At 39.2% G+C, this 21404-nt stretch overlaps 1 protein-coding gene across 1 annotated transcript; it reads left to right on the top strand.

The window, feature by feature from the left end:
• The first annotated feature begins 1245 nt into the window (after positions 1-1245).
• Positions 1246-16304, top strand: LOC116747774 (cytochrome b-c1 complex subunit 7-like). Its single transcript, XM_032620312.1, has 2 exons — positions 1246-1366; positions 15991-16304. Exons 1-2 carry the CDS (start codon positions 1246-1248, stop codon positions 16302-16304), a joined length of 435 nt encoding a protein of 144 aa, XP_032476203.1.
• Positions 16305-21404: the final 5100 nt, after the last annotated feature.

Raw genomic sequence — 21404 nt, 5'->3', positions numbered from 1 at the left:
GATCTCAGGAGGAAGACTTGTTAAGACTTCGTATTATTTCACCTTCCAATAGATGTCTATCTCAGCAGCCTCTTCCATACGCCCTCCTCACCTTTCTCCAAAGAATACCCCCTTGTGTATCAGGACATTGTTCTGAGGAGGGACCAGAGGAGAAGCCAACATGTAGGTATCCTTCAAGGTCCAGACTCTGTTTCCATGTCAGCCATCCCCTTTGTTGTCTTACCTTTGATCTCCTCTACTTTGCCAGCTGTCTGCCACTTCATCACCTGGTACACTACCTCAGTTCTCTCCCACTCCCTGCTCATCAGTCTCTTCCTTTCTATTTTTTAAAATCTATTCTCATCAGTCTGCTTTATTTATGGAACCATGGTCAGGGGAAGCACTTTCTGGTACCAAAGATGGTTCAAGCTCACTACAGACCATCATTGACTTACAATTTATGTGTCAGGGGCCACATGGAATTAAGATACCCCAGAAATAAGAAATGCCATATGAACTGCTGGGCTTAATCAGGCCAGCCACAATGGCAGGCAAACCATTTCGTAAATTATTCTGAGCCACTCTCTCCCTCACCCATATTCTTGTCTGTGATACCTGGTCCCGTTCACTGCTTTCAACTTTGTTTTGCTCTGGACTTTTAGATTTCTAGTTCTCTCCATCAGAAGGGCCTCCCCTGGGGAGAGTTTCTTACTGCCCATCCCACCACCACCTCCAGGAGGCAAAACAAACCCGAGGTTCAACTCCTAGAGTTAACTGAGTGCTTCCTAGAATTTAATTTTTGCAGCTTCTACTGTGCTTACCACCCTGGCTTTATAGTACCACAGGGTGCCTCCAGTTATCTTGAGGAGAAACAAGGAATCTACAAACTAATGTTAGCTTTAATATATAAAATCATAGGGCATTTTCAGGTGAGAAGAATGGTGTCACCAAATCAAACTGTGTTAATACTTTGCAACTCCAAATTGTTTAGGAACTACTGTTTTAGGGAACCATGATTATAGCATTTGCAGACTAGGGAATGTTGTATGGTGAGTTTGAACATATATTCATAATGATAAAGTAAAAATGTACGATATATGTGTGGAAAATATACAGCTGAGTACTAATGCATATGGGGGTCTTTTGAGGGCTGGGAAACTTTATCAGTGTGCACATTTCCAGTGTTAGGTGATTGAGTGAGTGAGTGATAACATTTTTAATGCCTGAAGCAGAGAAAACAAATGTTCCCCATGTTTTGGCTTCAAAATGATGCTGCTGTCTGAAATGCAAGCCGTGCATTCTCAGGAAGGTTCCTTCCCAGTGTGGTATCAGCTCAGTAAAGGGAAGACCAAGCTCAGGCTAGAGGAAACTGGGTCTCCAGAGACAGGTGAAATGCAAAGTACTGAGGCACGTGGTCTCAAAGTGTTCCATGACATGGTTGAGTCTTCCCACATAAACGAGGTGGGGGGATAAATTGGAAGATTGGGACTGACATATACACAGTGCTATATGTAAAATAGATAACTAATAAGGACCTACTGTATAGCACAGGGAACTCTACTCAATACTCTGTAATGGCCTATATGGGAAAAAAATCTAAAAAAGAGTGGAGGGCTTCCCTGGTGGTGCAGTGGTTGGGAGTCCGCCTGCCGATGCACGGGACACGGGTTCATGCCCCAGTCCGGGAGGATCCCACGTGCCACGGAGCGGCTGGGCCTGTGAGCCATGGCCACGGAGCCTGTGCGTCCAGAGCCTGCGCTCCGCGGCGGGAGAGGCCACAGCAGTGAGAGGCCCATGTACCGCAAAATAAATAAATAAATAAATAAATAAAAATTATTTAAAAATGAGTGGATATATATATATATATGTATGTATAGCTGATTCACTTTGCTGTACACCTGAAATTAACACATTATAAATCAACTATACTCAAAGTTAAAAAAAAAAAATTCCAAGCCTGCCTCTAGTCTGAGCACACCCAAACCGGAGAGTTTCATCTGGAAGCTCAGAAATTTAAAAACAAAGAAAACAAAGCAAGAACAGCAGCAGCAACAGGACCCTTAATCTTCTGTGTCTTGTTGCAATTTAACTTATTTTCATGCCTCCGGTAGATCATAGTGGCTAAGTGTTGGGCTTTGGTTGAGATATACGGAACAATTTTGCATCCTGGCTCCTGCATTTACTGGCTCTCTCTCTCTCTCTCTTTCTCTCTCTCTCTCTCTCTCTCTCCAAATCATAGTTTCTCTATCTTTAAAACAGAGATGATGGGAGTTCCCTGGCGGTCTGGTGGTTAGGACTCGGCACTTTCACAGCTGAGGCCCTGGGGTTCAATCCCTGGTCGGGGAACTAAGATCCCACAAGCCACATGGTGTGGCCAAACAAACAAACAAACAAACAAAAACAGAGATGATAAACCCCAATTTGAGAACTATTGTAAAATAGAAATGAGTTAATGTATTTGTGGCTCCTGGCATATATAAGATGTCCAATAAATGGAAGTTATGATTCTTTTCCTCTGTGGAAGAAAATGATTTATAAAAAGAATCTTCATTCACCCCTTAAAATACTAGAAGATAATATAGTAATCATCCTACATCCTGCAGTCTTTAGTCTTTTTTTCCCTTCTTTTCTCTTCAGACCAAACATGTTTGGCTTCTTTAATTTTTCTGATGCAGTTTACATCCTGGTTAATATTTGAAAGTATACTGGCTCCTGATCCTGGTATAGCAGAAGTGGGTAGTTTATAGAAGATTCCTCCTGGATCCCCCACTAAATAGAGTGTAAACTTTAAGCAAGTCTCTTTAACTCTTTAACCCTCTTATCTATTGAATAAAAAGTGGATAATTGTAGAGAGGAATAAAATGGGAAGGTATGTAAAAGTGATTTGTTTACCAACAAATGGCTCTCTAATTGTTAGTAAGGATTGATATGATATAACCATTGATTTAATAGAATTTTCAACTCTAGAAATATATTCATAACTATAATAATGCTTTTTAAAAATACTGTTTATAAACCTTACTTGACTTGTAGTCATCTTTCATAAAAATATATAATAATCCTGTAAACGTCCTTTGGACATTTTAAAAATCACTTAGGCTCTTTTCTTGGTAAGAGGTAAATAGTTTTAAGGAAAAATGTGCACATATACTTTACTTAAGATCACTATACTGTTAAATAATTTAATAGAAAGTTTAATTGAAGTATAGTAATAATCATAGTTCATAAAGACAAATTTTACTTTTTCCCATTTAGGGTGATACAAGCATTTGATTTATTTTAAATAAGTTTTTAAACAAAAATGTATAATTTATTAAATTAAATTCAAAATTTATATAAATATTTAATTTGGCAATTGAATAGACAAACCATGGATTAATATCGAGCAATGTGTTGTGGTATTTAAAATTGGTAAGAATCATTTGGATGGCATGATATTTAGAATTCTTGCATTTTTTATTTAAACACCCACTTGGCTTATTTGTATAATTTGGAGGTTTGTTGCTAAGTGACATCAAGTAGAGGTAGCCACTGCTCTTTGCAATTGTAAGTGTGCAAACATTACCTGGCAGGTGTGGAGGGTCTTCATTTTCAATGAATGAAAAGTGACAGTTATGTAATTTTCACCACTTAATCTTTCACACTGTCTTTGGGAGTCCTAGAGTAATCTTCATGTGCGAATTGAGAATTTGGACCAAATGGATGCAGCTCATGGCTCTGATGGAGGTCATCTTTAGGCTCACCCACAGAACTGTTATCCTTTCTATGTATGCTCTTCACTAACCAGTGTTTCAACATCAGTGTGCTTTATAAGTCCTGCCTTACCCATCAGTTCATTATTACATTAAATTAAATTAAATAATATTTGACTCAGAATGGAAACACTTTGAAACTTTATGATACTGAGAATATCCTTGGGAGCTTTGTACATAAGTGATGGTTGGAGTCAGTATTGAGTGTGCTCGTCTGATCTCCACTACTTGTCATACAGACAGATATCATATGCAGATATCACTATGAACTCAAGATAATCTCAAATACTTCTCTTTCAAAGGAAAAGTATTCATGTAATGATTTCATCTTTCAATCATTTCAAGAAAGAGAGGGAAACCGATACTCTATCAGTATTGATATGCTGCAGTAACGAACAGCCCCAAACTCTCAGTGGCTTCATGAACATAAAAATTATTTCTCACGTATAGGGTTTCTGCTCGTGGTGTTCACTCAGCACTTGCTTTGTAATCACTACAGCAGAGGGATAGGACTGTGGCCAATCACTGGCTTTTAAGGCTGACAACTGGAAATGACACAGGTTACTTCTGCTGTCACTTTGTTGGCTGAAACAAGTTACATGGCTGCTTCAAGGAGGCAGGAAAGTGCAGCCCTATCATATTCCTAAACAATCCTGGTAACTACCACAGATAAAACAAATGGAAAACTTCATAGGCTGAGAAAACGCTGCTCTAAAGGACCACTCTTCCCAACCTGAGAGGTTTGGGCATTCCTGTGCTGGAATTTTGCGCTTACCACCTTCTTTTTTGTGCCTTTTCAGTAAGTCCCCAGCTTCCCTTTCGACATTTATGACAGCTAAACATTAGCAATGCATATCATAACTTTTCCAAGCTTTTCAAGTTACTTTTTAATGGGTGTATACTTTCTAATGAGGATTCTTAAGCTATAAACTTAAGTCATTAAGTTTGAAAACAGAGCTGTCAACACAGATATGACCCACTTTTCTGATAATCACTGGTCGTCTTCGGCTGATTGTCTAATACTCCCCCATCCAAGAGACATTGTTAATAAGGATTTGGCATTTGAAGCTTATTTTATGGTCTATTCTCTTTATTTTCTTGGCATGTTAAAACTAACTGTACATCCAAACTACATAATTCCATTTATTTAAAGGTCAAAATTGAGCAGAACGTATATATGGTGCTAGAAGTCAGGGTAGTTGCTGTATTTGGGGGAGAAGCGACTGGTACAATGCACGTGGGTGCAGGATTCGGGGGGGCTAATAATGTTCTGTTTTTGCTTTTGGGGGGTTTTTTATATGGGTGCTGGTTACACGGGTGCTTTTGTCTTATTAAAATGCATTAAGTCGTACTCTTATTCATGTACTTTTCTGTATGACATATTTTTTTAATTGAAATATAGTTGGTCTACAACATCAGGTTAGTTTCAGGTGTACAGCACAGTGATTCAGCTATATATATATACATATATATACACACATATTCTTTTTCAGATTCTTTCCCCTTATAGGTTATTACAAAATATTGAGTATAGTTCCCTGTGCAGGTCCTTGTCGGTTATCTATTTTATATGTAGTGGTGAGTGCATGTTAATCCTAACCTCCTCGTTTATCCCTCCCCTCCCTTTCCCCTTCAGTAAACATAAGTTTGTTTTCTATGTCTGTGGGTCTATTTCTGTTTTATAGATAAATTCATTTGTATCTTTTTTTTTCTAGATTCCACATATGAGCAATATCATATGATATATGTCTTTGTCTGGCTTACTTCACTTAGTATGATAACCTCTAGGGCCATCCAAGTTGGTGCAAATGGCATTATTTCATTCTCTTTTATGGCTGGGTAATATTCCATTGTATATATGTACCACATCTTCTTTATCCATTCCTTCAAAAACTAAAAATAGAGTTACCATATGATCCTGCAATCCCACTCCTGGGCATATATCCAGAGAAAACTATAATTGGAAAAGATACATGCACCCCAATGTTCATTGCAGCGCTATTTACAATAGCCAAGACATGGAAGCAACCAAAAAATGTCCATCAACAAGTGAATGGATAAAGATAACGTTATATTTCAATACAAATTTCACTTAAAAAAAACTAACTGGACATTTATGGCAGTTCTATAACTTTTATGACAGGATTTCATTCTATAGAGAACATAGAGGAGAAGGGTCTGTGGCCCCTCAGCTTTGGTGGTTCCATCACGTCATCTACTCCACACAGGACATTTTCTTTTTTTTTAAATAAATTTATTTATTTTAAAATTTATTTTTGGCTGTGCTGGGTCTTCGTTGCTGTGCCTGGGCTTTCTCTAGTTGGGGTGAGCTGGGGCTACTCTTCGCTGTGGTGCGCGGGCTTCTCACTGCGGTGGCTTCTCTTGTTGTGGAGCACGGGCTCTAGGCGTGTGGGCTTCAGTAGTTGTGGCACATGGGCTCAGTAGTTGTGGCTCACAGGCTGTAGGGTGCAGGCTCAGTAGTTGTGGCGCATGGGCTTAGTTGCTCCATGGCATGTGGGATCTTCCCAGACCAGGGATCGAACCCGTGTCCCCTGCACTGGCAGGCGGATTCCCAACCACTGCACCACCAGGGAAGTCCCAAGGACATTTTCTTAATACTTTCTTTAATCTGTTTTGTACATACCTGGTGGTGAGTGTGGAGAAAAACTTTGAAGAGGGTTCAGTCTCACCCTCTGCAAATCTGCAAACTACCCTGGTTGCATTCTTCTTACTGGTGTGCAGTTGGGTCTACCCCAGATAAATCAGGGTTTGCTTCTCATGGATATTGGGTCAACGTTGTTATGAAACAGCTTCCCTATGGCTCAGGAAACTCCTGAATTTGCAGTTTTCCCATCATTTTGTCATTGTTAAAAAGAGTGAAAGCGACTCCTTCCAGATCTCTATATCCCCGAGCCTCTTTGCTCTTTTTAATCTTGACGTTGTTGAAGAGACAGGCCAACAATCATGGAGGATGCTCCTCACCATGTTTCCTCATTACTAAATTCCAGATTATTCGTTATTGGCAGGAACACCACAGAAGTGATATCGTGTGCTTCTCGGTGTATGATATCAGAATCCGCATGAGGTTGGTTTGCCCCAGTATAGGTAGTGTTAACTTTGATCACTTGATTAAGGTGGGGTTTTCCAGGCTCACCACTGTGCAGTTATGCTTCTCCCCATTATAATCAATGAGTAAATATGGGTTCAATACTCTTCCTCATCAGATGTTTACCCATTAGTTTAAGCATCCATTGGTGGTTTTCTAATTCCATCATTCTCTATTTATTGGTTGGCGTTTTTCTGTAAGTAAGGGTTTTTTTCTTCCCCATCATTAATTTATTTATCTGCTTTTTTTCATTAGTATAGACTCATAGACTCTTAGTTTATTAAGTTATCCATTAATCTCTTTATTTTCATGCTCAAATTGCTCTAGATTTTACTAATTTGAGCCTCCTCAAACAGCTACCTGTATCCTTTTGGAATATCTGGTAAATTTTTTTGAGTAGTTGTTACTTTCTGGTGAGTGAGATATTTCAAGCTAATCTTGTATTTCCCTGTCCTGACCTTGAATTGGCCTTTTCTCTAAGGAGTTCTGGTTCATTTACTGGAAAATAGTGTTCAAAAACCAAGATCTAGATACTATACATGCTTATTTCTACTGATTATATAGATTTTTGAATTCGCACTGATACCTCTGATTCCAACATAATACAATAAAGTATATTCTAAATTTCTCCCTATATATTAATACCTCTTTTATCCAGCAGTGAGAAACCTGACTCCAGTTATCTTCAGTATATTTACTTATAGGATCAATTTTCTAGTATGTAACCAGTCTTCCCATCAAAACCTCTACTCCCATCCAGACACCTTTCTTAACTTACTTGGGGTCTGACATGGGCAACCTGAGCTACCACTCCTCCTCCGTATAATCGTCCTTCTCACCCCTACAGGGTCCCGGCCATTACCCTGCATGGCTTTTGGACTGAATTATTAAGGAAGGAAGGAAGGAAGGAGGGAAAATAGCCTTCATTTTTAGTGGGTGTTTGAACAGAATTCTGCATTGATTTACTTTTTTCTTTTATGGCTTTAGAGATTTCCATTCTATGTCTTCTAGCCTCCACTGTTTCTGATATAAGATGAGTCATTAATTGAATCATTGCAATGTGTTCAATGTACTATTTCTCTTTGGCTGCCTTCAAGATTTTCTTTTTATCTTTGCTTTTCAGCAGTTTGACGCTGATGTGCCTAGGTATGGTTTTCTTTGTATTTATCTCGTGTAGGGTTCACTGAGCTTCTTACATACATGAGTTTAAATATGTCACCAAATTTAGAAAATATATTGTAGAGATTTTAGATTACATCATCTTCCATTGAAAAGGGATGATTTTTATTCTAGTAGGCAATTAATTTTGTAACCGAGCAAGACCCCATGGGGGCCTTCCTGGGACAGGCCTTCCCCCATATCCTCTGCTTTAGCTCTTCTCTGAGGTACCTAGATAATAGTATTTGATGCACATTTCCTGAGTTGTTTTGCAGATGTAAAAATCCCCCCTCTCCAACAAATGGAAGATGTTAACTACTTCATGACCATGAGCACATATCCCCAGGCCTCCTGGAGCCTAAGGACTGATAATGTGAACCCCTATGACACCGCCCTGCTACCGCACCATCAGCCAATCAGAGAACTGTGCACAAGCTGATCACAGACCCTGAGATACCACCCTCGCCAACCTGGCTTTTTTTTTTTACTATGGGGTCCATGCAAGGTTTATTTTGATGTCAGAGATCAAGTTGACCCACTACATATTATTTTGCTGGTTTGAGATTCATATTTTTTAACATCTTTATTGGAGTATAATTGCTTTACATTGTTGTGTTAGTTTCTGCTGTATAACAAAGTGAATCAGCTATACATATACTTATATCCCCATATCCCCTCCCTCTTGCATCTCCCTCCCACCCTCCCTGTCCCACCCCCCTAGGTGGTCACAGAGCTGATCTCCCTGTGCTATGCGGCTGCTTCCCACTAGCTATTTTATATTTGGTAGTGTATATATGTCAATGCCACTCTCTCACTTCATCCCAGCTTACCCTTCCCCCTCCCCATGTCCTCAAGTCCATTCTCTACGTCTGTGTCTTTATTCCTGTCCTGCCCCTATGGAGAAGAGTATGGAGGTTCCTTAAAAAACTAAAAATAAAACTACCATATGACCCAGCGATCCCACTACTGGGCATAAACCCTGAGAAAACCATAATTCAGAAAGAGTCATGTACCACAATGTTCGTTGCAGCTCTATTTACAATAGCCAGGACATGGAAGCAACCTAAGTGTCCATCGACAGATGAATGGATAAAGAAGATGTGGCACATATATGCAATAGAATATTACTCAGTCATAAAAAGAAAAAAATTGAGTTATTTGTAGTGAGGTGGATGGACCTAGAGTCTGTCATACAGAGTGAAGTAAGTCAGAAAGAGAAAAACAAATACCGTATGCTAACACATATATATGAAATCTAAAAAAAAAAAAGCTTCTGATGAACCTAGGGGCAGGACAGAAATAAAGACACAGACCAACCTGGCTTTTAAAAGTGCTTTGCCGAAAGCCGTCGGGGAGCTCAGGGCTTTTTAGGGCATGAGCCACCCCTCTCCTTGCATGGCCTTTCTCTGCTCCAAACTCGGACGTTTCCGTTTGTTTGGCCTGACTGTGTGTCGGGCACAGGAAGTTGCTTTAACAGTTCGGCTGGATTCAGATTCAAAACTCTTTTCGGCAGTAGGTGGCAGCTGAACCCGCTCGGTTCTTTTAGCTTTGCAGATCTTGGCTTTCCCTAGGACTCTGGGAATCCTACTTACACAGTATTTGGGTGGAGTTAGTATCAGATTTCCAGTCTCCCCTTGTATGGCTCCCTCCTTTAGGATAAGCCTACTTACCTTCCCACTGCTCTAGTAGTTCAGAACTCTATCTATCTTTGAATTCCTCAAGCAGTTAAGACTGTGGCTTTGTGCTGGAGTTTTAGCAGCCCCTTGCTGGGCTGGCTGGAGTGCCCTCAGGCAGAAAGTCCTATAAACGTAAATTTAACCCAGTGCAGTTTTCTTTCAAGGGTCAACTTGTGTCTTATTTCTTCCAGCTTTATTCATTCACCACACTTTTAAAATAGTTTATCTTAAAAGTGCGTTGCCAGTTTTTAATTGTTATCTGTGGGGTTGATAGTTGGATACACGTGACTCGGCCATTGCCTGAACAGAACTCTTCTCTGTTTTTTTTTTTTTTTTTTTTGAATCCGTCCGTTTTGTGACATTTTGCCTGATATATTTTATTCATGTGTTTATTTATCTGGGTTGTAGTTTATAGACTCATTTATTTTTAATACTCATATATTTAGTCTATTATGTACTATAGGCATCTCTTTTTTTTGCACTGTAGCTACTTTTTGCTGCTCTTTTTTTTCCTTCTGGCTCTTTGATGGTTTGCCCTCCTCCAAACTAAAGTAAATCAGTAGAAGATCCTTCTCCAAATAAAGCAAAATAATTAGCATGCTTGGATTTACCTTCTATCTCTGTCATCCCCTTGATGTGGAGATGTATTATGGGACATGTTTTTAAAATGTATAATTAGTGCTAATTTTGATTTAACAAGAAGTCTTACTAATTTCTCTGCTTAGTGTTGCTTCTTTTTTAAAATAAATTTATTTACTTTATTTTATTTTATTTATTGTTTTTGGCTGCGTTGGGTCTTCATTGCTGCGCGCAGGCTTTCTGTAGTTGCGGCGAGCGGGGGCTACTCTTCGTTGCGGTGCGCGGGCTTCTCACTGCGGTGGCTTCTCTTGTTGCGGAGCACGGCCTCTGGGCACGTGGGCTTCAGTAGTTGTGGCACGCGGGCTCAGTAGTTGTGGCTCCTGGGCTCCAGAGTGCAGGCTCAGTAGTTGTGGTGCACGGGCTTAGTTGCTCCACGGCATGTGGAATCTTCCCGGACGAGGGCTCGAACCCGTGTCCCCTGCATTGGCAGGCGGATTCCCAACCGCTGCGCCACCAGGGAAACCCCAACGTTGCTTCTTGAACCCCACTGTCTCCTTCTGTTGTTGAACCCAAGTTCGTGTGCCCCACGCACAGTGAAGCCAAACAAGCGTGTGTGTATGTGTTTCTGTGTCTGTGTCTGTGTGTGTGGCACCGAGTATTGTTCAATTTATTTTGCTCAGCAAGTGGTTGGGTCAGTCTTTATTCTTTCTATTGACTATTCTTTATTTACCATTGAGAAATCCTAACATACTGAGTTGTACTTCCATTATCTCTATTTTCTCTCTCCAGAAATATTTAAGGATATTGGAATTTATGAATCTGCTATGCAGTTATCCAGTTGAGCTTTTTATTTTCTAATTATTAGTTTTAATATCTAAGACTATAATTGACAACACTTGTTTCTCTTCATAGGTACAAATCCCTTTTACTGTCTAAGGATACAAATTAAACTTATTTTAAAACCCTGTCCCATTTACTCCTCTTATCCTGTTTCCTTAGTTGGAAATTCTTTCGTTTGCTGGGTCTCTTGTGTCCCCTTCATAATTGGCTTTCGTTAAACGTGTAGAAATTTGGGTTTGTATACTCAACTTTGTAATCAAAATCTCTGGATAGACAAGAGATGCTACAGTGATTTCTATTTTCAGTGCATTTGAAGTAAGACTAGTGGATGGACAGCTGAACTGCCAGGCACTGAACCTCAGCAGCTTATCCTCTATGATTGGTTTCCCTGTCCCTCTCAGGGATATGACTTTATTCTTTGATTCAAGATCCCACAAGAGACTGACAGGCATTCCCCTTTGCTAGTGTACGGCTCAGTTCATGCAGGAATATCCCTGACTACTCTTGCTGCTGCCCTACACTAACCAACATGCAGGAGCCAGCCCCTTTCTGCTCCTGGGATCATGGACACCCAGGAGGGAAGAGTTCTTAGTGTTGTTCTCTCCTTTTGATGTGGACCTCACTTCCAAGCATTTGGGTGTGCTATCTCCTTTTTCAGTACAGTTCTCTTGGTTTTCTACCTTTCAGAACTTTCTCAGAGTTTCTGGTTTGCCAACGTTCTTCTTTTTGTTTTTGTAATTGATGATGCGCTCATTAATTTATCATATCTTTGCTATCATTTCTAAAGATTTTATTAAGGAGGGGGAGGCTATGTGTTCAGTATAGAATTCTGAAACAGAATTCATCATTACTTTTTTCCCTCCAGGGTTAATATATTTTATATTATATAATACTTAATAGTGTGTAATATTAGCTGATATGAAAGTAAGACTCACTCAATAAAAAATGTTTCACAGAAAGAGTCTACATATATGTCCCTTCAAAAGAGGCATATTAATCATTTTTTCAAATGCCAATGTATCAGAAAAAGCCATTCCCCTTTCAGGTCACAAGCTAATTCTTCTGCTAACAAATTAATGTAATGAGTTAATGCTACCACTAGAGTAAGAACTACTTAATTGTCATAATTAATTGAAGCTAAACATAATCATTGCATAATCAGGCAAGGTACATTTTGAGATGCTGTTTCACTGATTTTTCATGGTGGTTTCATGTTCCCTGAACTTAATGATAAAATTGAGCAAATCACAGTGTGTCTCTCAGCAATTAGGTCCAATTAGTCAGATTTAAATTCTGTCATGAGTCATGTACCTTGTTTCTTTAGTTATATTTCTCCAGTACGATCTAGAACTTAAGGATATGTACCCATTAATTAAGAAAATCACATTAATTTCCAGAATATACTTCTCAATAATTTTAATTTTGTCATTTATTCTAAAATATCTGGTGAATACAAATGAGTATGTGTATCCTATAAAATATTAATAAAATAAGCTCCCTTGTACCAGTCACCAGCTAAGAAATGTAAAATATCCAAAATTTGAAGCCCTCCGTTTGTCCTTTCTTGACTCCTCTCTTACTCCTCCAGGGTAGTGATTATCCACATTTAGCATCTGTATTATTATACTGATTCTCTTTAAGATTTCTGTGGCACATGTGGACATACACATGCATTCTTAAAATGCAAAGAGTTTAAACTGTTTTCTAAAATTCTTATAAATGGTATTCCTCTACCATTTGCTTTTTTATTCAGTGTTATGTTTCTGTGGTTAACCCATGTTGATGAATTTAGTACTAGGTTGTTAATTTTCTCTACTGTGGAGTGTTCCATTTTATTATTATTCCAGAATGTTCTTAACCTTTCTCCTAAAACAGGCATTTATATTACTTTTAGTGTTGTTGCTGTTCTTGGTTTTTGTTTTGTTTGTGCTTTCTTCTGTTATAAAAATGTGGCTAAAAACATTTTTGTTTATGTTTCCTATGTGCACATAGAAGAGATTCTCTAGGGTAATAGCAGGAAGTAAAATATCTAGGTTGGAGGTTACACTATTTTAAAAATTAATGAATAGTGCCAAATTTTTTCAAAGTACTTATTTATAATTCCACTAGGAATCTATAAGATTTTCCCTCACTCATATGCATACCACTTGGTATTGTCGGGCTTTAAAATGTTTTGCCTATCTGATTGTCTTAGTAAGCTTGGGCTGCCATAACAAAATACCATAGCCTGGGTGACTTAAGCCACAAAAACTTATTTTCTCACAATTCTAGAACCTGAAAGTCCAAGGTCAGGTTACCAGCATAGTTGGGTTCTAATGAGGGCTCTCTTCCTGGACTGCAGATGGCCATCTTCTCACTCTGTCCTCACTTGGCAGAGAGGGATGGAGGGGAGAGAGAGAGAGAGAGCTCTCTCTGTGTCTTTTCTTATAAGAACACTAATCCTATGGGATTAGGGTCCCACCCTAATGATGTCATTTAATCTTAATTAATTCCTTACTCCAAATACAGTCACATTGGGTGACATCAACATATACATTTTGGGGGAGACACAGTTCAGTCCATAGCACTGGTGGACTGCAAAGACATCTCATTCTAGTTGTCCTTCAAATTTCCCCAACGTGTAATGAGATCAAGCATGTTTTTCTAAGTTTATTGGTCATTGAGGTTTCCCCTTTCTGTAAATGTCCTTTGATCATTTTTCCTTAGTTTGCTTATCTTTATATGGACTTATACAGATTTTTATATCTTTATATGGATCTTTAAATGAATTTTTATCATTTCTTAATGTATTTTGGAGAATAATTCTTTGTTGATGATATAAGTTGCAAATATTTCCTCCTAGTTTGTGGCTTATATTTTCAATTTCTTTATAGCATATTTTGATCACCAAAAGTTCTTAATTTTTTAAAATAAATTTATTTATTATTTTATTTATTTTTTTTTTTTGGCTGCGTTGGGTCTTCGTCGCTGCACGTGGGCTTTCTTTAGTTGTGGCGAGTGGGGGCTACTCTTTGTTGTGGTGTGTGGGCTTCTCATTGCAGTGGGTTCTCTTGTTGTGGAGCACGGCCTCTAGGCACGTGGGCTTCAGTAGTTGTGGCACGCGTGCTCAGTAGTTGTGAGTCGCGGGCTCTAGAGCGCAGGCTCAGTAGTTGTGGTGCACAGGCTTAGTTGCTCCGCGGCACGTGGGATCTTCCTGGACCAGGGCTCGAACCCATGTCCCCTGCATTGGCAGGTGGATTCGTATCCACTGCGCCACCAGGAAAGCCCAAAAGTTCTTTATTTTTTTAATGTTATCACACTTATCATGTTTCATTAATAGCTTATACTTTTATATGTAGTTTACAAAACTCCTTTCCACCCAAAGCTCATAAAGATAGTCTCCTATTTTTCTTCTAGAAATTTTAAAGTTTTGCTTTCCTCACTTAAGTTTTTAAACTATCTGGAACTAATTGTGTGGATGATCTGTAATTAGGATCCATTTTTTTTCTTTATAGATTAATTAATTAATTAGTCAGACCACTGTTTATTGAGAAGCCCATCCATTCTCCACTGATCTGAAATGCTCTCCTTGTATGTTTCTGGGCACTGCTGTATCATTGGTCTATTTTTTTCTATCCCTGTATGAATTCTTCACTGTCCTAATTACCATACCCTTTCACTTTATTATATAGTAATATCTCCCATAGTAAATAAGCTCACCCTATTTTTCTTCATGAATGTACATACAGAAAGGAGAAAGAGACTCCTTTCTCTTCCATATAATTTTTTGAATTAGAATCTGTTGTGATTTTCATTGAACTTCCATTGATTCTATAGACCACTTTGAAGAGAAGTGGTATATCTACATTGTTTTGATTTTCTAACCATAAAAAATTATTTGGTGTCCTTTAGTGACTTTTAATAAGTTCCTAAATGTTTTCATATATAGATTCTGCCCAGCTTTTATTACATGCTTCTGATTCCAGGTCTGTAATCTACAACAGAGAGGACAGAAATTGAACTGTTCAGTAACACTATGGTTAAAAAAACAAACAAAAGAAACTGGACCTAGGTAGATGGTACTTGGGGCACCAGCATACAAGATCTCCCCAATAATCTCTCAGTTGCCCCATCCACTAGAAAAATAGTGAAGAGACTCTAGACAAAGAAAACTCCAATCGTCGTTTTGCAATTAAATCACTGTGCCTTTAGGGTAGTTATTTTACATGCTTGAGCCTCAGCTTACTCATCTGAAAAATTAGAAAGGAAAACAAACCCCAAAGTGTTCCAATCTAGCATTATATGAATTTTATTAGGAGAAGATTCATAGTAAAGAGAATAACTAACAGGGTCATGAAACTTTCAAACATTATCTTCTGACTTAGCTTTCTCGCAATAACAAACAACCGTCATTTACAGTAATTTATAGGAATAAAACGTTTTCTCTTGCTCACAAGTCATTAGCTGTGGGTTGGCCATGGCTGCTGTAGATCTGATCAGCTCTGCAGCTTTTGCAACTGTACCCTGGAACTCTCCCTGTGAAATGTTGTCCCAAAGCACTACTTGCTAACCTAACAGTTTCTCACATGAATTATCAATAAAAATTAAAATTGTTTTAATTACAGTGTATTTGTTCCGCTTATAAAGGCAATACGTGCTTAGGAAAGAACATCTGGAATCCATAAAAAAATAAGAATATAATGCAAGTGACCCATAAATCCAATAGCTGGATATGGTTAATATTAATTTTTGGATATTTTTCCTTTTAGTTTTCACCTTTGTGTCAATGCATATATATATATAAGTTTTAATAAAATCAGAATTATGTTGTGCAAGTCATTCTGTAATCTTATAACAAAACCTAATGTATAAGACTTACCCAGCAGGCAACGCTTCTGTCTCAGGTTAAAATGGTGAGTAGGCCTGTCAAGCAAGTGGCTGGAGGGTATTCGAAAATGGTATCACAATGCTGCCGGGTTCAATAAACTGGGCTTAATGCGAGATGATACAATATGTGAGAATGACGATGTAAAAGAAGCCATAAGAAGGCTTCCTGAGAACCTTTATAATGACAGGGTGTTTCGCATTAAGAGAGCCCTGGACCTGACCATGAGGCAGCAGATCTTGCCTGAAGAGCAGTGGACAAAATATGAGGAGGATAAATTCTACCTCGAACCGCATCTGAAAGAGGTCATTCAGGAAAGAAAAGAGAGAGAAGAATGGGCAAAGAAATAATCATGTAGTCTAAATCTGGATACGGCCATCCTAAAGTATTTTTATGAAGCTGGTTAAACCTAAAATGTACAATGTAGAGCTATCAGGGCTGTAAATGTATTAATTTAGCTAAATCTCTATTATAATTATTAAAAAAAAGAAAAACCTAATGTATATTGTAATCATATATTTCTTTGTCTTTATGGACTTTAAATGCAGGAATGTAAATGGCCGCATAATGTCCCAGAATATGCATGCTTCATAACTTAGTTAACCCTTTCTCCATTGTTAAAGTGTTTCCTTTGTTCTGCAGCTGTAAGTAAGGCTGCAGTTCATGTTTTTGTAAGTAAATCAGAATATTGGCCATCTATTACATCTTTATGAAAGATTTCTAGAAGAGTAACATGAATTCTGGTGTTGGGGTGAGCTTATGTCAAACTCACCACATAAACCTGACATCTCAGTGTAATGGGGGAGAAATATGCTTGCAGTTGAAATCATATGACCATGAGGTATCTGGTTGTTGAGAGTAAACCCAAGGGCAGGCCACGTTCAATTGACTAGGGGGGAGGGGTTTAGTTGGAGGAGGTAGGTAATGAAGTAATGTAGGAAAGAGGTCTTGCATTAGCGAGTCCCATTTTTATGCCAGGCACTGTTTTTTTGGGTTTTTTGGCTTTTTGGCTGCGTTGGGTCTTCGTTGCTGCATGCGGGCTTTCTCTAGTTGCGGCGGCGAGCGGGGGCTACTCTTCGTTGTGGCGCGCGGGCGTCTCATTGCGGTGGCTTCTCTTGTTGTGGAGCACGGGCTCTAGGCGCGCGGGCTTCAGTAGTTGTGTCTCACGGGCTCTAGAGCACAGTCTCAGCAGTTGTGGCACAAGGGCTTATTTGCTTCGTGGCATGTGGGATCTTCCCAGACCAGGGCTCGAACCCGTGTCCCCCGCATTGGCAGGCGGATTCTTAACCACTGCGCCACCAGGGAATTCCTACTCTTGTTTCTGAGCTGTTCGTTCTGCCTTCCTGCTGGCACTATCCTGCTAGCAAGTCCTCCTCTTGCCTTGGCCTTTGCATTAGGATTTATACTATCTGACCAGCCAGTCACATGTCCTCAATGGGCACACACTTAACTTATCTTCCATACACACACAGCAAATTTTACTCACTCTTATACATCTAAACATCTGGAATAGTTCTTATGACAACCAGTATGACCATATCAGCTTATCTATGCAGGGCTAGTCTTTACTGTATTTGCTCTAAGAGGATATTTAATTCATATGCTATTTGCCTTTTAGAAAGCTTCACAAGGATATGGTGGCTTATATGGCACCATATGTAGCACTAGATCTTCAGGAAACAATTCAGCAGTGACCATAATTTGGGGCAATGCAGATGGGAAAGCCTTCTCTCGAGGTCAGATCCACATAATGACATGATTACTACTAGAAAGGGAAGAATCCTGATTGGCTTCAGCTGACCAGGTAGAATACATTTATTACAAATATTTATTTCTTTATTGTTAACTTATTTTATTGAAGTATAGTTGATTTACAATGTTGTGTTAATATCTGCTTTACAGCAAAGTGATTCAGTTACATATTTACATACATTCTTTTTCATATTCTTTTCCATTATGGTTTATCACAGGATATTGAATATATTGAATATAGTTTCCTGTGCTCTACAGTAGGAACTCATTGTTTATCCATCCTCTATATACTAGTTTGCATCTGCTAACCCCAAACTCCCAGCCTGTCCCTCCCCCACCCTCCCTGCCCGTTGGCAACCACAAGTCTTTTCTCTGTGTCTGTGAGTCTGTTTCTGTTTCATAGATAAGTTCATTTGTATCATGTTTTAAATCACGCACATAAGCAATATCATATGATATTTGTCTTTCTGTGTCTGACTTTACTTAGTATGATAATCTCCAGGTCCATCCATGTTGTGGCAAATGGCGTTATTTTATTCTTTTTGTGGCTGAGTAGTGTTCCATTGTATATATACACCACATCTTCTTTATCCATTCATTTGTCGATGGACATTTAGGTTGTTTCCATGTCTTGGCTATTGTGAATAGTGCTGCTGTGAACATAGGGGTGCATGTATCTTTTTGAATTATAGTTTTGTCTGGATATATGCCCAGGAGTGGGATTGCTGGATCATATGGCAACTCTATTTTTAGTTTTTTGAGGAAGCTCCATCCTCTTTTCCACAGTGGCTGCACCAATTACATTCCCACCAACAGTGTAGGGGGGTTCCCTTTTCTCCACACCCTGTCCAGTGCAAGTATTTATTTTTATTAAGCACTTATATAGTGCTTACTATACTCCATGCCTAAGAACTTTATAAATATCATCTGATTTGATCCTTACAACTCTATGAGGTAGGTACTATTTTTATTATCTCCATTTTATAGTTTAGGAAACTGAGGAACAAAGAGTGTAAGCAACTTTCGTAAGGACAGTCAGAAATTCAACCAGAAGAGTTGGCTCCAAAGTCCCAGCTTTGTATGAGGCAGTATGTTAGGACTAGGGCCAACAAAATTATTTTTACAAAATCACTAACCTTGACCTCAAGGATAGCATGGATCTGAACTTACAAGTTGAACCAAATGATGAAAATATGGTGACCAGGTCAAATATAAAGGGACATACATCAAGATCTTTAGGACTAAAAATGAAGAAACTATTAATACTACAAGGAAGTAATGACACTATCAATTCTGCATGGGGTATGTGGGGAGGGTACAGAGAGGAGATGACATTTGAACTGAGTCTAAGAATGAGTAAGACATGAAGGAGTTACATGTCAGCACTCAAAGAGTGAGTTCCAGCACTCAAATTATTTCTCAAACTAGAAGGGAAAGAAGTCTGCCAAACTATGTATATTAAGGGCTGGGGGATGTGTCTCTGGGCACACAGTGTGATTATATTTCCCAGAATCCCTTGCAGTCACAAGGAGCCACATGACTAAGTTCCGACCAATTGATTGTGGACAGAGATGTATTCTGTTTCTAAGCCGTGCCCCTAAAAATCTCCTGTGTGATCCTCTGCATTATCTCTTCTATCAGTGATGTGCAGAAGATCCAGCAGAGTTTAGGACCTTTAGGACATGAGGGATAACAAAGCCACAAGATGGAGAGAAACTGGATCTCTGAGATCCCCCCATGGAAGGGTGCCCGCTAGTCATACACACCTGATTGTACTTTGTATGAACGAGAACTAAGCATTTTATTGGGTTAGGCTGCTAAGATTAGGGAGTTTGTTACAGCAGCTAGGATTTTTTTACCCTAATTAATAAAGAAATCATTAATTTACAACTTAAGTTTTTAATCTCCCTACTTTCCTGTGGATCAAGGACCTAATGAGTTATAGGAAGAAAATATAAAGCTATTTTATGAAGGAAAATATGGAAGGACATGCATGCTAATTCACATGGGTTGTATGTACAGGGTGAATTTTGAGGTAATTGGCACGTGTGTGGGGAAGAGAGAGAGAGGTATACAGTGAAAGAAAAGGAAAAAAAGATCTAAAATGGGGTTGACAAACTACCACCTGCAGGGCAAATCCAGTCCACCATCTGTTTTTGTAAATAAAGTTTTATTGAAACACAGCCCTGCTCATTCATTTATGTATTGTCTGTGGCTGCTCTTGCCTACAAGGGCACAGTTAAGTAGTTGCAACAGAGACCACGGGATCCATAAGCTGGAAACATTTAGTCTCTGACCCTCTATAGAAAAAGTGTGCTGACCCCTGGTCTCCAAAGAGCATGTACATATTCACCTTCATGCATCTATGTAAAATTATATATATATGACATATGCATAAATACATTTAAACAAATATTAATAAGAGAAAAATAAAGCTGTATTTTCTCTGCACTTGTAAGTAACGGTGTGTTTAAACTTTAGCCCATATCCTGGAAGTTGCATCCATGTCAACAGCTTGCATGATTCTCCAGGGCACAGTTAAATGATTTTTCCAGGCGTTCATCCTACCCTGCCCCTCTCATAATGTCTCCATGCTGTCTTCGCATGACATTTGACCTGCAGTTATCACCCCTGTCACTTTCCTACATCGTGCTCCTACATCACTTGTGCTCTGCTAACTGGCTCCACACATGAGTTAGGCCATCAGATTTTTCTATTTAAGAAGCTCCTCTCAGTAAATAGTTTCCGGGGACACTAGACAGGATAATTTTCCTCAGTAACGTTTCTCCTGACATTCTTTCTCTGAGTAGCTTCAAGAGCGACTACGTCCTGATGGAAACAAAAAAACCTAAGGAAAGGCAGCCCATTCTCTGACTCCAGAACTTTCAAAATTAGGAGAATATATTTCTCCACCCAAGAATCTCTTATTACAAATGTACAGAGGGTTTAAAGAAAGCGTGCAAAAGTCTGGATTGGCATTTTTATCCATCTCTCTGTGAGTCCAAAGGGAGAATCTTGGGTAAAATCTGTAAGTATGAACACTGCTTTGAAAAATTGTCTGAAAAGCAAACTTCTTATGAGGAGTCCCTGAGAGTGGGAGCGGAAAATGGGGAAGGAGGGAGAAGACAGAGGCAGATACCCTTGGTCTTTGACCAAAGCAGGCCGCCCCCTGCTATCTCCTATTCCTCCATCAGTACTTTTTTTTTTTTTTTTTTTTTTTTTTTTTTTTTTTGCTGTACGCGGGCCTCTCACTGTCGTGGCCTCTCCCGTTGCGGAGCACAGGCTCCGGACGCGCAGGCTCAGCGGCCATGGCTCACGGGCCCAGCCGCTCTGCGGCATGTGGGATCTTCCAGGACCGGGGCACGAACCCGTGTCCCCTGAGTCGGCAGGCGGACTCTCAACCACTGCACCACCACGGAAGCACCCACCAGTCCTTTTTAATAGTGTGTACGCCTGCTCTTTTTATGGGATGCAGATAAATGTAAAATGACCACGTGACCCAGCAATCCCACTCCTGGGCATATATGCAGAGAAAAACCATAATTTGAAAAGATATATGCACTCCTATGTTCGTAGCAGCACTATTTATAATAGGCAAGACATGGAAGCAACCTAAGTGTCCATCGATAGATGAATGGATAAAGAAGATGTGGTACATATATACAACGCAATATTACTCAGCCATAAAAAGAATGAAA

Source organism: Phocoena sinus, chromosome X (assembly GCF_008692025.1).
Source record: "Phocoena sinus isolate mPhoSin1 chromosome X, mPhoSin1.pri, whole genome shotgun sequence".
NCBI lineage: Eukaryota > Metazoa > Chordata > Mammalia > Artiodactyla > Phocoenidae > Phocoena > Phocoena sinus.
This window is presented reverse-complemented; position numbering and strand designations above follow the sequence as displayed.